Below are 22,064 nucleotides of genomic sequence, written 5' to 3'. Positions count from 1 at the left end.
CAATTCAATAGGGCTACGGTAAATGGGTATTGTTACAAACACTCATCCAGTTGTACAGTAGTTATGGATTTGAGATTGGTTAAAGCTTAACTTATACTACAAATCATATTAGGTATACATTACATATTGTATGCATTTATGATTATATCAATAAAAAGTCTGAAATATCTGTTTATTCTCACCTCCCATCTAGAATATCACTTTTTAATTGTAGAAAATATAAATGCCTAATAAATGAAAACAGAAAAGATATTGTTAGGGCACTACAAATGATACAACACTAACTAAACAAAAACATAAGTCCACAAAGTACCACAAAGATAAGTCATCTTCTCCTGAGTTCTTAACTGAAGAATGCACATTTCCTAGATGTTTATCAACAAGGCATGTGTTCGTAAAACTTAAAACTAAGAATGCTGAATTTCAACTTTTGTTATAACACTACTCATAAGGGCTCTGGCACATGAGGAGATTTGTCTCCCCAATTTTTTTTTCAGCGATTTGTGTGACCTCTTTATTAATCGGTGTCTATACTCCGCGTGTTCATTTCGCGTCTTCACTCTGCGTCTTTGTTTCACGTCTTCACTCTGCGTCTTTGGTGTATTCTTGGTAATATGGCATATGATAATAATTGATTGATGGGTCTCATATTACTCTATTTCTATTTACTACAAAAGGAAAAACAACAGAGGGCCTGCTGCTAGAAAATATTGGGTACATCCCATTACGAATCAGCATCTAAGCAAAGGACAGTTTAATGTACTGTATTGTGAACTACGCAGCTATCCAGAAAAATTTGTGACATATTTTAGAATGTCAATAACAAGCTTTGATGAGCTTCTGACCAGGCCTGTCTCGTGCCCACTCCTTGATGAGGGATCCTATTTCACCAGAGGAAAGACTGTGTCTAAAGCTAAGGTTAGTATGCTGTATTTTCATATCCATGCACATTTTGGTATTATATATGGGCATATAAATGTATGATGTATGTATGTATGAATGTATGTATGTATGTGTTTGGTATATACATGGGCATATAAATGTATGTATGTTTGTATGAATAAATGTATGTATGTATGTGGGTATTTTACAATAGTACAGGGCATGACAGTATTTAAATTTAATCAATCCTTTTGTTTTGTTGTTCTTTCAGGTTTTTAACAACGGGACAGTCGTTTTCTTCCCTGTACTTTCAATTCCTTATTGGGCGAACCACTATTGGGAGAATTGTGCGTGAAACTTGCCTGCTTATTTGGTTTGAGCTACAAAGGATTGTGATGCCATCCCCTGATGAAAATACATGGGTTGAGATAGCTGAGGATTTTTACAAGAAAACCAATTTTTCTAATTGTTTGGGTGCCGTGGACAGAAAGCATATTAGAGTCACAATGCCTATTAACAGTGGCTCAAAGTACTTTAATTACAAAAAATACTTTTCTGTTGTTCTTCTGGCTGCTGTGGATGCAAACTATTGCTTTACCATTATTGATGTGGGAGCTTATGGAAGCACTGGCGATGCCGTACCCAGGGTCACAACGGAGTGTTCAGAAACGGCTGTTCAATTACAGACTGTCAAGAGCAAGGCGTATGGTAGAATGAACATTCTACCATACGCCGTGCTCTTGACAATCTGTAATTGAACAGCCGTTTCTGCATTCTTTTTGCATTCTTTCGAACAAATGGCTTGTATTCCATACTGCACTACAACTGGAACCAGAGTTGGTGGATACTATTATAAAAGCTTGCTGCGTCCTACATAATTTTGTTCGGCTACGGGATGGGTACTTTTTCCAAGACACTCTAACCGATGACATTCCAGATGTTGATTGGACTCCTGTTAGAGGTCCTACAGGAGGAATGCGAGTTAGAGAGAAATTTGCCAATTACTTTATGTCTCCTGATGGAGCAGTACCATGGCAGTTGTCCAGAATTTAGTCCCATTGAAGTTCATTTCATCTTGTTAAAAATGTTTAATAAAGTCTCATTAAGTAATTAAAACTATTGTCTGGCTATCTGTCATTTGTAGAATGTTGTTTCCAAATTGCATTCAAAGGCCTCCACTGGGGTACAATAGTACAATAGACACTGCCTCTAATAGGAAAGTAAATCTTTTGTCTTTTCATTAGGAATTCAATAGAACTTGAAATTTTTTTTACCCTGTCTGTCATTTGTTGTACAGAACATAGGGCAAGAAAGGCCCAGGAGAGTGACAAAGGCAATCTTGCATATGAACACAGGTTATGGGAATATATATATGTGTGTATGTATACGCATAGGTCTATATATCTATTTTTATATTAACATTATTACACATACATATATACATAAATGTATGTGTATAGATAGTATATATCTCTATCTATATACGTAATTATGCCTGCGTGTCACAAACATATATATATTAACCGTGCGTATTGTCGTGGCATGTTTTCGCACAACGTCGTACACCTTGTCATCACGCTAACTCTCATCGTGGTGGGCGTTACTTCAATAACAGATCAGGAGGCATGGGAGAAAGTTAGATATCTTCTTAAAAAAAAATTATGATAATTTGCCCATATGGATGGGAAACAAAAGGGCGAAGAAGCATGCTATTCTGCGGCGTTTGCGATGTAGAATGCACCAAAAGTTTGGCGTCGACTTTGATTGACGCACATTACAGCGTCTCTGGTCTGACCTGAAACGGAGGGAGCCAGAGTTTATCATGCAAGTTCAGCTGCATGAAAATCTTAAGTGATCCATGCATAAGATACAAAAAATAAATAAGTAAATAACTACCCTACAATAACTAAACTTCACATTAAATATTCTACCAGGGGTCCATTTACAACATGCAGAGGAGGAACAGGAGGAGGCTGAAGGGGAGGAGGAAAGAGAGGAGGAGGCTGTAGAGCCTATTGAAGAGGCAGCGGAGGAGGCTGACTCATCACTGGGAGTGGCCAGTGAGGAAGGTAAATGAAATTGCATATATTGTATACTCCTGTTTTTGATAGATAATTCAATTAATTCCATATAGGTTGGCAGGAGCATGAGGCAGAGGTAAAGCCTATTGAAGAGGCAGCGGAGAAGGCGGACTCATCACTGGGAGTGGCCAGTGCAAAACAGCTCCAGTCAGATTAGATGGACAGCATTTGTGAACAGCAGTTTTCAGATCTTGCCACAGATTCTCGATTGGATTTAGATCTGGACTTTGACTGGGCCATTCTAACACATGGATATGTTTTGTTTTAAACCATTCCATTGTTGCCCTGGCTTTATGTTTAGGGTCGTTGTCCTGCTGGAAGGTGAACCTCCGCCCCAGTCTCAAGTCTTTTGCAGACTCCAAGAGGTTTTCTTCCAAGATTGCCCTGTATTTGGCTTCATCCATCTTCCCATCAACTCTGACCAGCTTCCCTGTCCCTGCTGAAGAGAAGCACCCCTAGAGCATGATGCTGCCACCACCATATTTGACAGTGGGGATGGTGTGTTCAGAGTGATGCGCAGTGTTAGTTTTCCGCCAAACATAGCGTTTTGCATTTTGGCCAAAAAGTTCCATTTTGGTCTCATCTGACCAGAGCAACTTCTTCCACATGTTTGCTGTGTCTCCCACATGGCTTGTGGCAAACAGCAAACGGGACTTCTTATGGTTTTCTGTTAAGAATGGCTTTCTTCTTGCCACTCTTCCATAAAGGCCAACTTTGTGCAGTGCACGACTAATAGTTGTCCTATGGACAGATTCCCCCACCTGAGCTGTAGATCTGCAGCTCGTCCAGAGTCACCATGGGCCTCTTGGCTGCATTTCTGATCAGCGCTCTCCTTGTTCGGCCTGTGAGTTTAGGTGGACGGCCTTGTCTTGGTAGGTTTACAGTTGTGCCATACTCCTTCCATTTCTGAATGATCACTTGAACAGTGCACCGTGGGATGTTCAAGGCTTTGGAAATCTTTTTGTAGCCTAAGCCTGCTTTAAATTTCTCAATAACTTTATCCCTGACCTGTCTGGTGTGTTCTTTGGACTTCATGGTGTTGTTGCTCCCAATATTCTCTTAGACAACCTCTGAGGCCGTCACAGAGCAGCTGTATTTGTACTGACATTAGATTACAGACAGGTGCACTCTATTTAGTCATTAGCACTCATCAGGCAATGTCTATGGGCAACTGACTGCACTAAGACCAAAGGGGGCTGCATAATTACGCACACCCCACTTTGCAGTTATTTATTTGTAAAAAATGTTTGGAATCATGTATGATTTTCGTTCCACTTCTCAAGTGTACACCACTTTGTATTGGTCTTTCACATGGAATTCCAATAAAATTGATTCATGTTTGTGGCTGTAATGTAACAAAATGTGGAAAAGTTCAAGGGGGCCAAATACTTTTGCAAGCCACTGTTAGTTTTATTTTTTCTATACTTTATTTTATGTAAAAAAAAAAGTTGAAACCCTTTAATATCTGTGTCATTCCTATTATACAAAATTTAGACAAGTAAGGTACATTGAAAGTGATACATAAACACTGCTTCACTAAAAATGTGAATATTTATTATGAAAAAATGTTCAAACATGGTAGTGCAAAACATCGGCAAACCACCCCCCCACCCCAAAAATTCAGTGCAAACATAACCCAATAATGAAACAGTGCAAAAACTTCCACAAAAAGTAAAAGTGCAAATATCAGCAAACATCCCCCAATAATTTAACAGTGCAAACATTCCCCAACAAGGTAAAAGTGCAAACTTCAGCAAAAAGGTATTTAAAGGAAAAGGAAAGGCTAAGTCACTTGGGGGTGCCAAAATGTTAGGCACCCCCAAGTGACTTACATGACCTACCTTGTACCCCGGGCTGGTGCCCCTGTTAGGAGAAAACAGCACCAGCCCGGGGCACCTGTAGACACCGCTTCCTCCTTCCTTTGCGCGCTGCTGGCGAAATCCGTGGGCCGGCGCATGCGCAGTAGAGTGAAAAGCCGACTTTAATGTTAAAGTTCGGCTTTTCACTCTACTGCGCATGCGCGTGCAAGTGAGGAGGAAGCAGGTAGCGCTGGCAGCTGCCCCGGGCTGGTGCTGTTCTCTCCGTACGGGGGCACCAGCCCGGGGTACAAGGTAGGCGTTCTAAGTCACTTGGGGGTGCCCAACATTTTGGCACCCCCAAGTGACTTAACCTTTCCTTCTCCTTTAAAGGTCCGTGAAAGCAGGGTTTTGTGAATGATCCCATCCTTGGGAAGTGAAAGGGTACTGGTAGGGGTACCATGGATTTGCTAGTGTCAGCAGAGCCATAGGGTAAGGGTGTGGTGGGTGAGACACAGACATGCCTGGATTTGCTTGTGGTATAAATCTGTAAATAAGCTTCATCATTTCCACTTGCAGTGCATGTCTTTGTGCCTGTTGCACCATCATAACAGAAGCCAGTAACCTTATTAGAAATGAATACTCTGGTGTGTCCTCATAAAGATTAGGTGCCTTTCTGGCAGGCATCGAACTGCACAGCATGGCAATCATGTCTTTTACTTCACCCCATGAAATGTCAGAGCTTTTCCTCTTCCTTTTTGCCCCATTACTGCCCTCAGGCTAAGAGGTTGTACGCCGAGAGGTTGTACAAGGGGAAGTGGTAGTGGGGGGTTGAAGTGGAGTTGTAGGGGAATGCTCCATTGGTGATGATTCACCTTGCTCATTTTCTGCAGCTGGATCCTGAAGGTACCCCTCCTCAGTATTTTCCAGATTGCCAGAAGTTCTATTGAAAAGACAAAAGGAATTCTTTCCTATTAGTGGCAGTGTCTATTGAGGCCTTTGAATGCAATTTGGAAACAACATTTTACATGGTATAAAAAACAATCTAGACAGAAATTCCATTGAATTTCTAATGAAAAAAGAGAAAATGATTACTTTCCTATTAGTTAGTGGCAGTGTCTATTGTACCCCCCCACTGGAGGCCTTTGAATGCATGGTGAAAATCAAGAAAGCACTTACTATACTATAACACACCATTCCACCAATATTGAACACTTACCGTCTTTTTGAAAAAGCAGGTAGTAGGAATGTCAACCAGTCGGCATGAGAGTACCATTTCCTTTTGGATGGTGAAGCACCACTGCGGAAATCAGGTTTCTGGGCAGCTACTTCCCTGCGATAAAAATCCCTAATGTGTTTCCACCGCACCTGAATTTCTTTAACTGTAATAAAATGGGGGGGGGGGGGGGAATTGTTACAATGTGCACTGAGATTTTTTTTCGTTATTTTTACACACAATATAAGATGACTTGGTAAAAAAACAAACGAATAAACAAATCAGTTACCTTTGTAATTCTTCTCCTCCTCTGAAAGTGATTCCCAGCCTTCATCAAGGTTTACTGCCACCTCATCCCATAGATTCTTCCTATTTTGCTTGTTATGATATATGGGCAAGTCAGTTTGATATAAAGCCGGACGTTCCTCCACGAGATTGATGAGGCGCTCAGTATCAAAATGGAGTTTAACAAATGGCATTGTGGAAATATGACTGTTGTTTCCTCAGCGTGTTGTCGTTTGTTGCCCACAGCGTGTTTTTGCATGAATGGCTCATTGTGCCATGCCGCGGAGACAAAACCTGTTCAAAATCCCCACCCAAACCATGTGCGTCATTACGCAACAACAACACGTAAGTGTCAATACGATCGTAGCTACAAATCTCCTCGTGTACTATGCTGTACTCGATTTCAATGTTTGTGAATGGCAAGGCTATTTTACTCAAGTCGCTCAGAAAAGGGTCTGTGTGCGACTTGAAGTCGATTCGTATGTTTTTACGCTGGCGATTTCCATTGGGTTTACATTGGCGTCTTGTCACCAAATCGTTCTTAAAAAAATCACGGGCGACAAATCTCCCCGTGTGCCAGAGCCCTAAAGGTTTAGGATCTGATATTCAGAAACCCATTATCAAGAAAGTGTCAAATTACGAGAAGGCCACATCTCTCTAGGCCCCATTTTAATCAAATAATTCACATTTTAAAAAAATGTATTTAAGAATTTAACAGCAGATAACACCACCAAGAGCATTTTTACTTGTAGCTAATATTTAGGTTGTAAAGTTGCTGGTCTTTCAAACCATATAACTGTATATGGTAAAATATACTTTCTGGTAGTTGATTTTTTAACAGAATGGTGTAAAAGAACATAATGGTAAAGTTTAAACCACCTTTGTGTTAGAACTTGCTTAGAAAATAGCTATAAAATCTTTCCCAAACCCATCTACCATACACTGTTTTTAGAGCGTTAGCAATCTCCTGTCATCAGTAAGCTTATAATAATGTTAAAGGGCTTCTATCATCCATCTAATTACTTTTTATGTACTTATAATTAGTGGTGGTCTGTTTTCTCAATATATGCTGCATATAAACGGGATTTCTTGTCTCCTTTTTTGTAAACATGTATTTCTCTCTAAGAAAAATCCCTCATTTCTGGGGCCAGAGTCTGCACAGTTCTCTCCTCTCTCACCTCTGCTCCCCCCTCCCACAAGAATGCTAATAACTCTCTCTCCATCCCTTAGGAATGTGTAATCTGAGCTATAAGATAATGTGTAATGTGTAATCCGAGCTATAGCTATACAGCAGGAAGCTATGAACACCAAGCTAAAACGGCAGCTGTAATCTTAAGCAAACGGAGAAAGCTTCTACAGCTGATTACTCAGGTATGGTAATGCATTCTGCAGAATAAATACAGTGTTCTAGGTGGCACTGATGTGGCAGATCCTTCTCCTTTTAAATGGTTCATATTGCAGTCAGTGGTACATTGGGTTGTTTTAGGCACTACTCTAGGATCCTGTGTGCTTTTAGGGAAAGACAAAACATTTGTGATGTTTAAAACTCCATTATTTTGGTTTGTAAATTTGGTGTGTATTTAGTTATACAGTCTACATATAATAACAAGTCAGAAAATTATTAAATTCAAACGGTTTTCTTAATTAGGATTTACATAATAAAGAAATAACCTGATGTACAGAGAAAAAAAAGTACTGAAAGAAAATTCATGCTGAAATACAAATACCCTGTGTCTCCAAAAAGCTTCCTTTTTAATAGACCCAGTTCTAGAAATATAATTACTGATGAACAGGGTCAGTCAGGAAGAAATTCAAGAGAGACTAGAACATGTAAAAGTAAATAAAAGTCCAGGACAAGATGGTATTCATTCTAGGGTACTAAACAAGCTTAGCTCATTGAGGTCTAAGCAGTGCAGAGAGACTGGGGAATTGCTAATGTGGTTTCCACTATTTAAAAGGGATCCTGTTCTTAGCATGAAAACTATAAGCCTTTTAGTCTGACATAAGTGAGTGAAAAGCCGACATTTTTGTTAAAGTTCGGCTGACATTTTTGTTAAAGTAGCTGCGAGCGTGGTCTCCTCATCCTTCTTTGCACTTGCGCATGCACAGTAGAGTGAAAAGCCGAACTTTAACAAATATGTTGGCTTTTCACTCTACTGCACATGCGCCGGCCCAGGGATTTTGAAACAGAAGGAAGCGCTCGCTACAGGTACCCAGGGCTGGTGCGGTTTTCTCCTAACAGGAGCACCAGCCCGGGGTAAAAGGTAAGTGATTAAAGTCTCTTTGGGGTGCCTAACATTTTGGCACCCCAAAGTGACTTAGCCTTTCCTTCTCCTTTAAGGAATATTGGCCTGTAAGATAATATTTATCCAATATTTACTTTGATAGTTAACTGGTTAAAGGATAGATTATATAGAGTCGTGGTAACTGGAAGAATTTCGTAATTGGACCATTATTATTAGTAGAGTGATGCAGGGGCCTGTCCTTGGTCCCTTGCTTTTTAACTTATATATTAACTGAATGTGGGCATTGAAAGTACTGTTTCTATTTAACTGATGATGATAAATTGTGCAAAATGAAAAGTTCCATGCAGGGTGCTGCACTTTGTGGAGCGATTTAACTAAATTGGTAAACTGAGCACTAAAATGGAAAATGAGGTTCAATGCAAAATTGGACCATTGTTGTTAAAGGAGTACCACAGGTGTCTGTCCTTGGTCTTCTGCTTTTTAGCTTGTATATTAATGACCTGGAAGTGGGCATTGAAAGTACTGTTTCTATTTTTGCTGATGATAATAAACTATAAGTTCCATGTAGGGTGCTGCCACTTTGTGGAGCGATTTAACTAAATTGGAAAACTGGGCACTAAAATGAAAAATGAGGTTCAATGCAAAATTATGCACTGTGGTAGAAATATTATAGATGTGAATTATACACTAAATGGTAGTGTGTTGGGTTTATCCTTAATAGAGAAGGATCTGGGGAGTTTTGTAGATATTAAGTTGTCTAATTCGAGGCATTCCGTTGATACAAAAGAAAATAAAGTACAGTACTGTCTTGCATAAAAAAGGCATTAGCTCAAGGGATGAAGATGTAATGTTTTCCTCTGTATAGGTCTCTGGTAAGGCTTCACCTTAAATATCTAGTGCAGTTTTGTGATCCAGACCTTAGGATATTAAAGAGCTGGATAGAGTGCAGAGATGTGCACTGGTAAAGGGGATTGAAGATTTAAACTATGAAGGTACACTGTCAAGGTTGTGGTAATTTTCTCTGAAAAGTTCTCTGGTAGTTTATGCTTATAAGAGGACAAGATTACATTAGAGGACATTAAAGACAGATTGTTTTATTGGGAAAAATCTATCAATGCAACAGAGGCTACCCCTTCAGATTAGAGGAATGGAACTTTCATATGAAGCGGCCTAGGTGGTTCTTTACACTGAGGGCAGTGTGGTTGTGGAATGCTCTACTGGGTGATGCTGTAATGAAGATTCTATTAATGCATTTAATTTGGCTTGGTTGATTTCTTGAACAAGCATGATATCCAAGGCTATTGTGATATTATAATATACAACTACTATAGATATTGCTATATATTGATATATATGTGAGTGTATAGATAGGTTGGTATGAGTGTGTGTATATATGTGCACTGGGGTTTGTTGGAACTGCTGTTACCCAGTGACTAACTCATTAAAGTTTGGGGACCCTAATATTAATATTTAAAAAATAGCAGCAGCTTTAATTTAAACAAATTAAAGACTATAGGTGAAATCTGATTGGCTTTTGTTGGCTCTACCCACTCTCTTAAACTTGAAACGTAGTCACCCAGTGACAAACTTTGCACATTTTCGGGGACCCTAATGTTAAACGTGTGAGAATGGCAGCAGTTAAAATTTCCCCACTGTAATCAATGAAAGAAATGTGATTCAGGTTGACCCTATGCCTATGTGATTCACATAGGCAGGTTGACCCTATGCCTATGTAATTCAAGTTTGGCAAGTGTAGCTTCAAAGCTATAAGAGTGGCAGCTGTTCGAATCTGCTCTGTCAGTCAATGGGAAAATTGGGGTGTTCAGGGGGATCGCTTAGAAAAGCACAAGCAATCTGCTCTGCTATATGACGAAGAAGTGAGGAGAGTTTGGAGGTTGTACCCCTAATACTGTAGGAGGAGAAGCGGGGGGCGGAGAAAATGGGGGGCATTAAGAATAAGAAAAAGATTAAGATTCGGAAGAATAAGTTGAAGTTATAGTACGTTATGTTGGTTTGAAAAAAATCTGGGACCTTTTTTAAAAAAACATTTACACATTAGTTCATATATAATGCACAATAATAATCTAGTTTTTACAGTGAAGATTTATTAAATAAGTTCTCGGAGGCTTAATTTCTGAACAGTTTCCTAAAAGAAATAAAAATTACCTGGTTTGATCCTGCTGTAATGTGTTGGGGTCAGGAATGAAAAAACGAACACGGAAAAGGAGGGAGCATGGAAATCCTCCTGTAATTGTGTTTTTAAAAAAAACAAATTTTATAATATTGAATTCATAACAAAAGTTTATAGGCATGTTCATACAAAAAAATAGATATTGCTAAATACTGCTTAAAAAGGAACTATTGCAAAAATGTAACTACTTTATCTACTGGAAATACGAATAATTCCACATGTAATAAATAACAAAATCTATAACTTTTCTGAAATAATCAAATTATTGTTCAGTATTCCTTCTCAGGAAAATTTGTCTCATGCAGCTTTGTGTCAGTCAGTTTGAAGCATTTGCCTCTAATATGTTGTCTACACAAAGGGAGCACACACCAAATGTATTTGACCTGTCAAAAAAAATATGACTAAATGCGAAAAAAATATTAAAATATGAAAAGTGATCACTGAGAGGATAGTGAATAACAACTTTATTATTTAACGAATGGTACACAATTTGTAACTGTCTAAATGCCAATTTCTATAATATTGTAATAATATTGTACCAGTGCTATACAGAAATAATTTAACTGAACAAACAGGGGTCAATATAAAATACAGTTATAATCAAGTTTAAGTGGAAAATGTTTGTTTACAAGAAAAAATAAGAGAATGGAGAAAAGGACAGACGTGAGTATATAAAGAAAAGGAGGTGAGTGAAGAGAGAGAGAAAAATAGTTGATAAAGACTGGACTATAAGGTCTTATAGTGGCCCCTGGCACCCTAGCATGACACTGCACAGACAGCTTAAAATCTTAAACACGAATAAGAGGATCATAAGAGTTGTAGTTTACAGTGGTTGTCAATGTCACACATGTGCCATACCTTTTAATTGTTTTCTAATTGGTTTATTCGGCTCAATCCACCTCTGTCAAATAAGAAATTAAAAAGTGCTTTAGGAAATTAAAGTCTGCTTTAAATTAATAAAGAATTGGCTTGGTCTCATATGATTTTCTGTAAAGGGTATTTTTTGTATTACTGTTATTTGTATTATACTTTTGCATTGTTTTTTAATTTTAATAGTAAAAAACCCTTGAAACCACTGGCCAGTGCTCCTGTTAGGAGAAAACCGTACCAGCTGGGGTGTATGCGACAAAGTGATCCTCTTCCTTCTTCAGTCTTCGTGCATGGGCAGTGTGAAAAGTCATACCTTAACAAAAGCTACAGATCATTAGTTTAAAGATACTAAAATATGAGAGTAACAAGATTAGTCACTAAATACTAGTACCCTTACTACACATGCTACACTATTTGACCAAAAATATGTCAGCACCCACCTGTCCCATTCCAAAACCAAGGGAAACTGGTCCTCTCTTAATACTCCCTTTTCTGGAAAGGCTTACTACAGAAGTAAGTCCCTGTTACTGGAATTTGCTATTTATGCCACAGCCATTGTTGCAGCCACTGCATCCATAAATTAGATTTTTGTTTATTCTGTGCTTCCTTTTTTGTGGCATTAGTTTGGAAAAGACTTGATACTGTTTTTGCATGATAACAGCCTGAGCAGAGATGGAAGTAAATGTGAGAAATGCTTGCGTGCCCAACATCAGCATGTGGTGTTCCAATTTAGCCCACTTGTGTTTCAGTTGGGTTGAGGTCAGGTCTCTATGTAGACCAGCAACAGCTTTTGCTTTCATCTCTGCCCAGGCTATTGCCATGCTAAAACAGTATCAAGCCTTTTCCAAACTGATGCCAAAAAGAAAGAAGCACAGAATATAATTTGTGGATGCAGTGGCTGCAACAATGGCTGCGGCTTAAAGGAGAAGGAAAGGCTAATAAAGAGTTAATCTCAAGCTGCAGGCATACCTTCAGCTGTTTCAATAGTGCCCTTAAGATTCCTCATATTTCAACTGTTCAGATGATCAGAAGCCAAACAGGAAGAAAAAAAGCTGAGCTGTGTAAAGAAAGTTAATGCCTCACTCCTGCACCGAGACTGAGACCAAGTGTACATGCTCAGTTTGTAAGACTATGGGGGAAATTCACAAAAGTGGAGAGAGACCTTTTTTGGAGTAAAAGTGGTGGAAAAACTGGTGGAAAACACTTTCTCCAGATTCACAAACAGAAATCCGCCTAAATTCCGACTCAACCGCCACTTTTCCGTTTTTGGTGAAAGAAAGACAGTTTAAAGACACTTTTGTGAATTTGTCGTTTAAACGTCATTTTAACAACATTTTTTTCCCCGACATTTTCAAAATGGAGTAAAGCTCAGTGTAACTGTCAGATCAATTCTAAGTTCTTCCGTTTTGCTTTGTTTCACCCAGTCTCCATTTCACACCTAAGGTGGGGGCCCTATTGGGATTGTTAACATATTAATGGGGATTAGCAGCCTATTGTTAGGGGACAAGTTTCTGTCTAACCCTAGAACAATAGGTGCAAAAAGCCTCATTAACATTTTATAAACAAGTAAAACACTGATTAAAAAAGTTTAATTTATATCTTATATATAAAAAGTTTGCCGCAACTTATCTGTGCCCCCATAGCGTCTCTAGAACTACAGAGCTGCCTCTTTTGACAGAGAAGCCAGTGCAGCATTTCTGTGAGTGTTTATGGCTGTATTTACAAAGACCTTTCTGATAAAGCTTACTTAGTTTTTACCTTTCTTTCTCATTTAAATAGCAAATTCCAGTAACAGTGGTGTTTGAATTATCAATAATTTACTGCTGTTTAAAGCATGGTTTAAACCTGTGTTAGAGCTAGGAATACTATCATGGGAAAACATTTTTTCCAAATGCATCAGTTAACAGAGCTTCTCCAGCAGAATCCTACATTGAAATCCATTTTTTTTCCCAGGGTGCCATAGCCATACAATTTGTGCTCTGATAAACTTGTCACACTTTACTGCTGGGTTGGAGTGATATCACCCCTGTCCTCCCCCCCCCCCAGCAGCCAATCAGGGGAACAATGGGAAGGTAGCAAGATAAGCAGCTACCTGTTAAATGTGGTAGATGTGGCAGAGTAGCTTGACTAAAGCTGTTCGAATATGTAGTGCTGGCTACTTCTAAAAGCTGCACTGAGGCCAAGCTTAGAGCACCAATTACAGAAGGCGGCCTAGGCCTTCCACACTGGCAATTTTACTTCCTAGCCGCACAGGTTTACTATGTCCAATGGTGGTTCTCTCAAGATCTTACCAACCCCAATGTTCCATTACCGGCAACCCTAGCTAGCTCAATGGAATCATTAAAATATATTCCATTTCATACATTATCAGATATCCAAACCAATCACCTACTTACCCAATTTACAACAAATTGCCCCATACAGAGTGTGGCCTCACTGGTGCATACGTACACTGGGAGATGTGACTAATGCTGGGGCACTGTTACGTAGAAACCAGATCAGACATACAGACACAGAAGAGCTGTTACCCTGGTTCTCATACTTACAACTCCAACAGGCCTTCCAACACTAATTCCAAAGAACCATAGTCCCCTTTGTGCTCACTAAGCTTTAAACTACCCTTCGAAACCCCTCCTCCAAAAAGCTGATCACCACACTATACTCCCTGCTCCTCTCCACCCTCCAATCTCCCTTCTCTCACAGCTCAAAAAGCTTGGTGCCAAGACATACCGGAGATGGACAGTGAAGATTGGGAGGAAGCGACAGACAGGGCCTATGACTATCTGATCTCTACAAGAGACAGGTTAATCCAGTTCAAAATCATACATAGACTTCATCTGACCCTGTTACGACTATATCGTATGGGAATCGCAACTCGTCTAAATGTGGTGCCCCCCGAGGCCAACTACTTTCACTTAATGTGGTCATGCCCACAAATACATCACTTTTGGAACCAGGTCCTAGACCACATCCAAAACACAACATCCCTACCTAAAATATGCAATCCCAAGGTTTGCCTACTTGGCATTGTGGATGACATTACTCCCAAATCAGCATCGTGCATCCTCTATAGAACATTACTGTTTTATGCCAGGAAAACTATCCTCTTTCAGTGGATGGCACACTCTCCTCCAACAATTGCCAGCTGGTTCAAAGCCCTTCTGCCTCTAATACAACTTACCTACATAGCAAGAGGATGCCCTCAAAAGTATGACAAGGTATGGGGAACATGGGTTGAAGCCATGACCATTCCACATGGTCCTCCCTGGGAATTTGAACCTCCACCGGTAATCCCAAATCCTTCATTTCTTTAACAGGAATCTGAACACTATCCTGAGTAGGACATTAGTGATTATCTAACAACGTACCATTTATATCCTGGCATGAAAAGAACACGCTTGTAGAACTAATGTCAAAATGTTTTATGTTGTATGTTACAAATGCATAAATAAACACCTTTGGAAAAAAAAAAAAAAAAGCTGCACTGAGATGGCTGCATACACACCAGTATTACAACTTAAAAAAATAAATTTCTTGGTTTAAGTATAACATTTTAAATGGTAGAGTTAATTATTTCCTATGTTAACAGTGAAATTTAAAAATAAAAAGTGCACCACAAAAATCACAACAGAATCCCTTAAAAAACAGGAAAGAAATATGTATGTACAGCTAAAGAGCAATATACGTACATGTGAGTCCAATGAGTCTTCACTGTGTTGTAATCCAAAAAATTCTCGTTCTTTCAAATTTAAGTAATTGTAGACCATGTCCAACAATGTATGACCAGTGTCTTGTTTCTGGAAGAAATAACAGGGCACAACAACTTTAGAAATACAAATAAGATTGTGGGCACAATCCAAGTAAGTGTAACTAAATGCAACTGATGTTGTCATAATTGCTTCAAATATGCAAAAAAGGGATACATCTTTATATTAATAATGTATGTGGCTTTAAACTTTAAATATATTTGTTAATAAAAACCCTTATTTTTTATACAGTATCTAGTAGAATTAAGTCTGAAGCAAAAGGACTGAGTGGCTTCTTAAGAAATATTGTGAAAAATGTAACATCTTCTATAAGTAGGCCACATTTATATGGATAATAACTGGAAGAATGCCTTATGCAAAAACTTTGCTTTAGCAAACCAACAAACTAATTAAAGGGACAGTATGCCCCATTTTTAAGCATTAGTTTAGCAATGGGGCTAGTGCTGAATATACTTTCTATTTTTTTTATATATCTATTATTTTATTTATGTATCAACTGGGAAAGGCTTTTCACAGGGTTAAACACAGAAGGAAAATAGAGTATCTTTAAACCATTGCTTAGCAAGAATAGAGGTCAGTATTTTCCCCCTGTAAGCAAGGAAAGGCATACCAAAGCAAAACCTTTATGGTTGAATAAAAGTGTTAGGGGCTGATTTACTTACCCACGAACGGGTCGAATGGAGTCCGATTGCGTTTTTTTCGTAATGATCGGTACTTTGCGATTTTTTCGTATGTTTTGCGATTTTTTCGGATTCTTTACGAATTTTTCGGATCCAATACGATTTTTGCGTAAAAACGCGAGTTTTCCTATCCTTTACGAAAGTTGCGTAAAAAGTTGCGCATTTTGCGTAGCGTTTAAATTTACGCGAAAAGTTGCGCATTTTTCGTAGCGTTAAGTTTTAACGCTACGAAAAATGCGCAACTTTTCGCGTAAGTTTTAACGCTACGCAAAATGCGCAACTTTTTACGCAACTTTCGTAATGGATACGAAAAACTCGCGTTTTTACGCAAAAATCGTATTGGTAACGAAAAATTCGTACAGAATCCGAAAAAATCGCAAAACATACGAAAAAGTCGCAAAATGTTCGTTTTCAAGTCGGAACTTTTCCAATTCGGGTCGGATTCGTGGGTTAGTAAATCAGCCCCTAAGTGTCGAGGTTGGTAGGAAAAAATGTGCTTTTAAAACTTTCAAGTTGGCTGGGACAGCATAATTTTCATCACGTACAAGGAAGCCAATAAAGCATGCAAAAAAGCTACCAGGCAAGCTAAAATAGAGATGGAAAGGGGAATTGCAGCTACCAGTTAAAGGAATCTAAAATTTTTTATTTTTTTTGTATATTCTTTATTTTCAGTTTTATATGAAAACAGTACATATCAAAGCCAGAAAACTTTCTACAGTAGGCATAATGAACACTTCATATGTCAGAATGAGTTAGACATATTTGTTAACAACCGTACAAAATAAAGTAACGATTTTCGTGTCATTCTGCTTTAGCAAAGCTGTCAAAGTTTGTTTTAATATTTATTTATTATACTTAGTTAAACTTTAGCAATGGTGTCTCCTATTGCTGCCATTATTACAGTATTATTGCCTGATATAGTTCTGAGGAAGAAAAACAAGATAAAAAATAAACCAGAAAAAGGGAAAAAGAGAAGGTATCAATAATAGGGAGAACAGAACTTGGAGTTGCTCAGTCGCTTCGTTATTGACCTCATATCATCTTCATCAGTTGACGTTTGACCTTTTTGTTTATATCTACTTTCTATTAGTGCCCCTAGTCCCATGTCATTTGTTCATCTCTATATGATTCTAGAAACAGAACCCATGGAGACCATGTCGATACAAACTTGTCTGGTGCACCTTGGACATTGCTCCTCCATTCGCATAACATTTCCCATCTCTTTGACCCATTCGCTTATCAAAATTATTTTTTAAATATGTAAATAGTAATAGTCTGATTGTTGATGAGAACAGGGAAAAAGCAGACATTTTAAACTCTTTTTTTTTTTTCATGTCTATACAACTGAGGAGCCAGCTAATCAAAGCTTCCCTTTTAAAAGACCCAATTCTAGTAATATAACTACTGATGCATGGGTCACTCGAGAAGAATTTCAAGAGAGACTTGAACATGTAAAGGTAATCAAAAAGGTCCAGGATCGGAAGTTTATCACTGTCATTGCCAAACCTCTTCACTTAATTTTTCAGGATTCATTGAGGTCTGGCATGGTGCAGAGAAACTGGCAAACTGCTAATGTAGTGCCATTATTTCAAAAAGGATCCCGTTCTTGGCCTGAAAACTATAGGCCTGTTAGCCTGACATCAGTAGTAGGAAAGCTTTTGGAAGGGGTAATAATGGATAGGCTGAATACACTGCAAATCAGTGCCAGCATGGTTTTATACGTACCAGATCTTTCCAGACTAATTTAGTTGCCTTTTATGAGGAGGTGAGCAGGAACCTCAATGCTGGAATGGCAGTGGATGTCATCTACTTATCTACATTGGATACCGTACCTCACAGAAAGTTAATGATAAAATTGAAGAATATTGGCCTAGAACATAATATTTGACTTGGATAGAAAACTGGCTGAAGGATAGATTACAAAGAGTGGTGGTAAATGGAACATTTTCTAATTAGGCCAGTGTTAGTGGAGTACTGCAGGGGTCAGTCCTTGGATCTTTGCTTTTTAACTTGGAAGCGGGCATAGAAAGTAGTTTCTATTTTTGCCGACGATACTTAATTGTGCAAAACTATAAGTTCCATGCAGGATGCTGCCACTTTGCAGAGCAGTTCGACAAAATTGGAAAACTTGGCAGAAAAATGGAAAATGAGGTTCAATGTTGACAAGTGCAAAGTTATGCTTTGGTTAGATATTATATAAACCCAAGTTATATACTAAATATTAGTGTGTTGGGGGTATCCTTAATTGAGAAGGATCTGGGGATTTTTGTAGACAGCAAGTTGTCTAATTCCAGGCAGTGTCATTCTGTGGCTACTAAAGCCACAAAAAAGGCATTGAGTCAAGGGATGAAAGCATAACTTTGCCAGTTTATATGTCTCTGGTAAGGCCTCACCTTGAGTATGCAGTGCAGTTTTGGGCTCCAGTCCTTAAGAAAAATATTAATGTGCTGGAGAGAAAGCCGAGAAGTGCAACTAAACTGGTAAAGGGGATGGAAGATTTAAGCTATGAGGTTAGACTGTGGAGATTGGGGTTGTTTTCTCCGGAAAAGAGGCACTTGCGAGGGGACATGATTACTTTGTACATTAGAGGAGATTATAGGCAGAAAGGTGATGCTCTTTTTTCCCATAAAAAGGATCAGTGCACCAGAGGCACACTGCTCACCCCCTCTTGGTTATTAGGGTCACTGCATGGGGTGCCAGATTGGGTACCATGCCGCTGACTGCCTAACGTAAGCAACTGGACTCTTTCCCCCACCTGGTTCTTGTGCATACCTACTGTTTCCTAAGTGCCTGTGTGGGCCTCATACCTGTCCCTAGCGCCCCCTTCCCTGGGCCTAGACTAGGGATCTGACTGGCAGCCTTCCACCCACCTTATGCCCCCTTGTCCCCCAATGACCTGCTCAGTCCTGGAGGCAAACTGTCCGGTTGTTCACTGCCTTGGGGGAAAGGAACTGGTACTGTCAGCAATCCTTCTGTGGCTCTGACTACCTGCTCTCCTCTCAGTACTGGTTCTGGTACTAGAGCTCTACCTGGCCCTCAGCCACCATCAATCACCCCAGTCTATATACTAGAATCTGGGTCCTAACCACCTGTTGCCTACACTTCTGCACTGACTCCCGAGTCCGGTCTACTTGCTGCCCCCCCTCTTGAGACCCCATGCAGCTTGGGTACAGGATCAAGTATCCTACTCTGGAAATATAACTCAGGTACAGGTACTGCAGGTACACTACCTGTCTGCACCAGGGAGACACATAGGGTAAACTTCTCCCCTTCTTATACCCACCTTGGGACAGTACTGGTTCAGTCACTATTTGACACTCTCTTCTGCCTCCCAGTCCTCCTTCCCAGCCATCTCTCTGTACTTTACTGGTGGCAGTTACTGATTGAGGTGAGTTACCACACTCCAGCGTGGCTGGTCCTAGTGAGCAGAAAGCATATGCTCAAAATCATTCCCCAACAATACATCAACAGGAATTTCACTGGACACTCCCACCTCCCCTCTCTTCTCCCCAAACCTTTCCACCCCAATTCAAGTAAACCTTGGCCATGGGGGACCTTTTGGTGACCCCCACCCCCTCTACAGACAAAGTGTTTTCAGGAATAATGTCCCCAGTGTTGCTAATATCTGGTTGCACCAGAGAATTAGACCCTGAGTAACTATCACCCACAATCACAGATTGCATTTGGTGAGATAAATTCTGTCTAACCATACACAAACATTACCACAGGATATACAGGTGGGGTTGGATCCTTCAGTTCTGGACAGACAGCGCTCACATGGCCCACCTGGTTACAGGAAAAATGTCTGTAAGAATCTCCACAGTCCACATTGGTACTAGACCCCCAAAAGAGGGACTTTTGCCGGATTTGGCATACTGTGCTTAACCTCCTGCTCCTGGATGATGCTCCTTCGTGCTTCAATCTCCTCCTGTATGCTGGCATCCTGTTGGCAGTACATGTAGCTGTGATCTGTGGCCTGAACTGCTGTTTTGGGCTCACTGTCAAACTGCTGTACTTCCAGTGGACAGATATACAGGAACTGGTTAAGTACCATCAAGTCCTCTAACTCTGTAAAAGTGGAAACAACATGCCCCTGCACCCACTGATAGAAGTGATCCTCAGTCTCCCCACCACATCAGAGTAGATGCCATTGGCCCAAAGCTGTAGACTCCAAGCGCTGGATTAAAGCCTTTTTAATTATGTCATAGTCCCCATCATACTCTGTTGAAAGGTCTGCAAAAAAAGGGTCAGGAATCGTGTCTACTGCTCACAGGCAGGCCTCAGGCAGCACCCTACTAGTTACTAGGGGCGGCAAAAAGCCGCTCCTGGTAATGTTAAGAGCTGAATTCCCGATTTTTAAACTGAAAATTTGTCTCTTCTAGTGCATGGGGGAGGGGGGAAGCATCACAGAAGATGCCTCAGGCTGCATTAGGGTCAGAAACGCTGCTGCTCACAGGGTAAATGAAATAGTCTCAAAGCCTTCCAGAAAAGTGTCCCCATCCTTTTCCACCACAGAGAAATTAAAAAAACTGGTGTCCCTGGACTCTCTGCTGTGATGTGAGGCAGTACCTCTTTGGATCAGCTTGGCAAATAGCTGCCTTCCTTTGTGCTGTGGCCTGGCATTCTGCTGCCTCAGTACTGAACTCCTGGTCACTTTCGATCGGAGTAGCAATGAGCCATGCCTTGGTCTGATCTGCACCAGCAATCCCTCTCTCCTCACAGAGTCTGGCCAGCTGCTATCTGCCTCTTGTAGGATGCCATTTTAGGGGACAATTGCCAAATAAAAGATAGGAAAGAAAAGCAAAAAGGGAAGGGTACAAGTAGGGTTTGCACATATGTCTTTTGAAAAAAAGTGTGCACTGCGTTTGTACTTGCAGACTGTATATTCCTCAAAAGGATTTAGCGCAAGGGTTAAGAAATTAATCCAAGCACTAATGCTCTAATACAGTGTTCCCCAACCAGTGGCTCATGGGCAACATGTTGCTCCCCAACCCCTTGGATGTTGCTCCCAGTGGCCTCAAAGCAGGTGCTTATTTTTGAATTTCTGGCTTTTAGTTGCATAGAAACCAAGTATAATGCCAAACAGGGCCTCCTGTAGGTTGCCAGTCCACATAGGGGCTACCAAATAGCCAATTATAGCTCTTATTTGCACCCCCATCACTTTTTCCATGCGTGTGTTGCTCCCCATCACTTTTTCCATTTGAATGTGGCTCACGGGTATAAAAGGTTGGAGATCCCTGCTCTAATAGAAACACTCTCTGCAACAAGAGCACAAGCCCGAGGTAAAAGGAAAGCGATTAAAGTCACTGGGGGGGGGGGGGGTGCCTAACATTTGGCACCCCCGAAGTGACTTAGCCTTTTCTTCTCCTTTAATTAATTTTTATGTGACTGCTTCTACCTACCATTGTAGCCATAAATGAGCCCTCTGATAATCATGGAGCTATGTACTGGTCCTCTGTTTTCTTATAGTTATGGAACATACTTGCCGACTATGTTTTAAGTAGCACAAATCAACATTTTTTCCGGTGAAAATTGCTTGAAAACAACTTGACCTATCCCTTTCATGCAAATGTGATAGAAGACAATAAAGCATTTGATAAGTTTGTGGTTAAAGCTGTAGGGTTGCCATGGTTTTCAGAAGGGCAGGGCTGTCCAGTTAAAAACTGCCTGTCCAGGTTTTCAAATTAGAAAATCTAGATATGATTTTAAAGTTAATGATGAGATGACCAGCTAATCACCTATCACTGTGTAATAGCCATGCTCCCTGACATTACTGACCAACCCACAGACCTCCATCAAGCCCCCTTGCGCCTATATTAATGTGTAATTTTTCTTTTAATGTGCATTTAATATTAGTACTAAATGTAAACAAAATGTATTGCCAGAATATAATACGAAACCAGTGTTCCAGCTGATGACAATATTTATTAATGTGTGTTAATACCTTATTTTGATAGTTTTCAAAGCTGAATATTTTTGAAAATTAGTTAAATCTTTTTATTCTATCTATTTATTAGTCTTTGAGGAAACATGACATATGGGAGCCCTAG

The 22,064-nt window shown here is 39.8% G+C and overlaps 1 protein-coding gene across 7 annotated transcripts in view; it reads right to left on the bottom strand.

The window, feature by feature from the left end:
* Positions 1–22,064, bottom strand: part of ptpn3 (protein tyrosine phosphatase non-receptor type 3) — a 228,470-nt gene that overhangs the window by 101,467 nt on the left and 104,939 nt on the right. For 6 of the 7 annotated variants that reach the window (XM_031903477.1, XM_031903476.1, XM_031903475.1 and 3 more), the window contains exons 3-6: positions 15,257–15,364; positions 11,556–11,598; positions 10,673–10,751; positions 183–227 (exon numbers count right to left, since the gene is read on the bottom strand). In XM_031903477.1, coding sequence (XP_031759337.1) covers positions 183–227; positions 10,673–10,751; positions 11,556–11,598; positions 15,257–15,364 — 275 coding nt within the window. Of the gene's footprint in view, positions 1–182; positions 228–10,672; positions 10,752–11,555; positions 11,599–15,256; positions 15,365–19,297; positions 19,433–22,064 lie in introns of all 7 variants that reach the window. The other variant, XM_031903478.1, reaches the window with a different exon arrangement.

Source organism: Xenopus tropicalis, chromosome 6 (assembly GCF_000004195.4).
Source record: "Xenopus tropicalis strain Nigerian chromosome 6, UCB_Xtro_10.0, whole genome shotgun sequence".
In the NCBI taxonomy this organism is placed as follows: domain Eukaryota; kingdom Metazoa; phylum Chordata; class Amphibia; order Anura; family Pipidae; genus Xenopus; species Xenopus tropicalis.
Note: the sequence above shows the minus strand (reverse complement) of the source record. Positions and strands in the feature narration are given on the sequence as shown.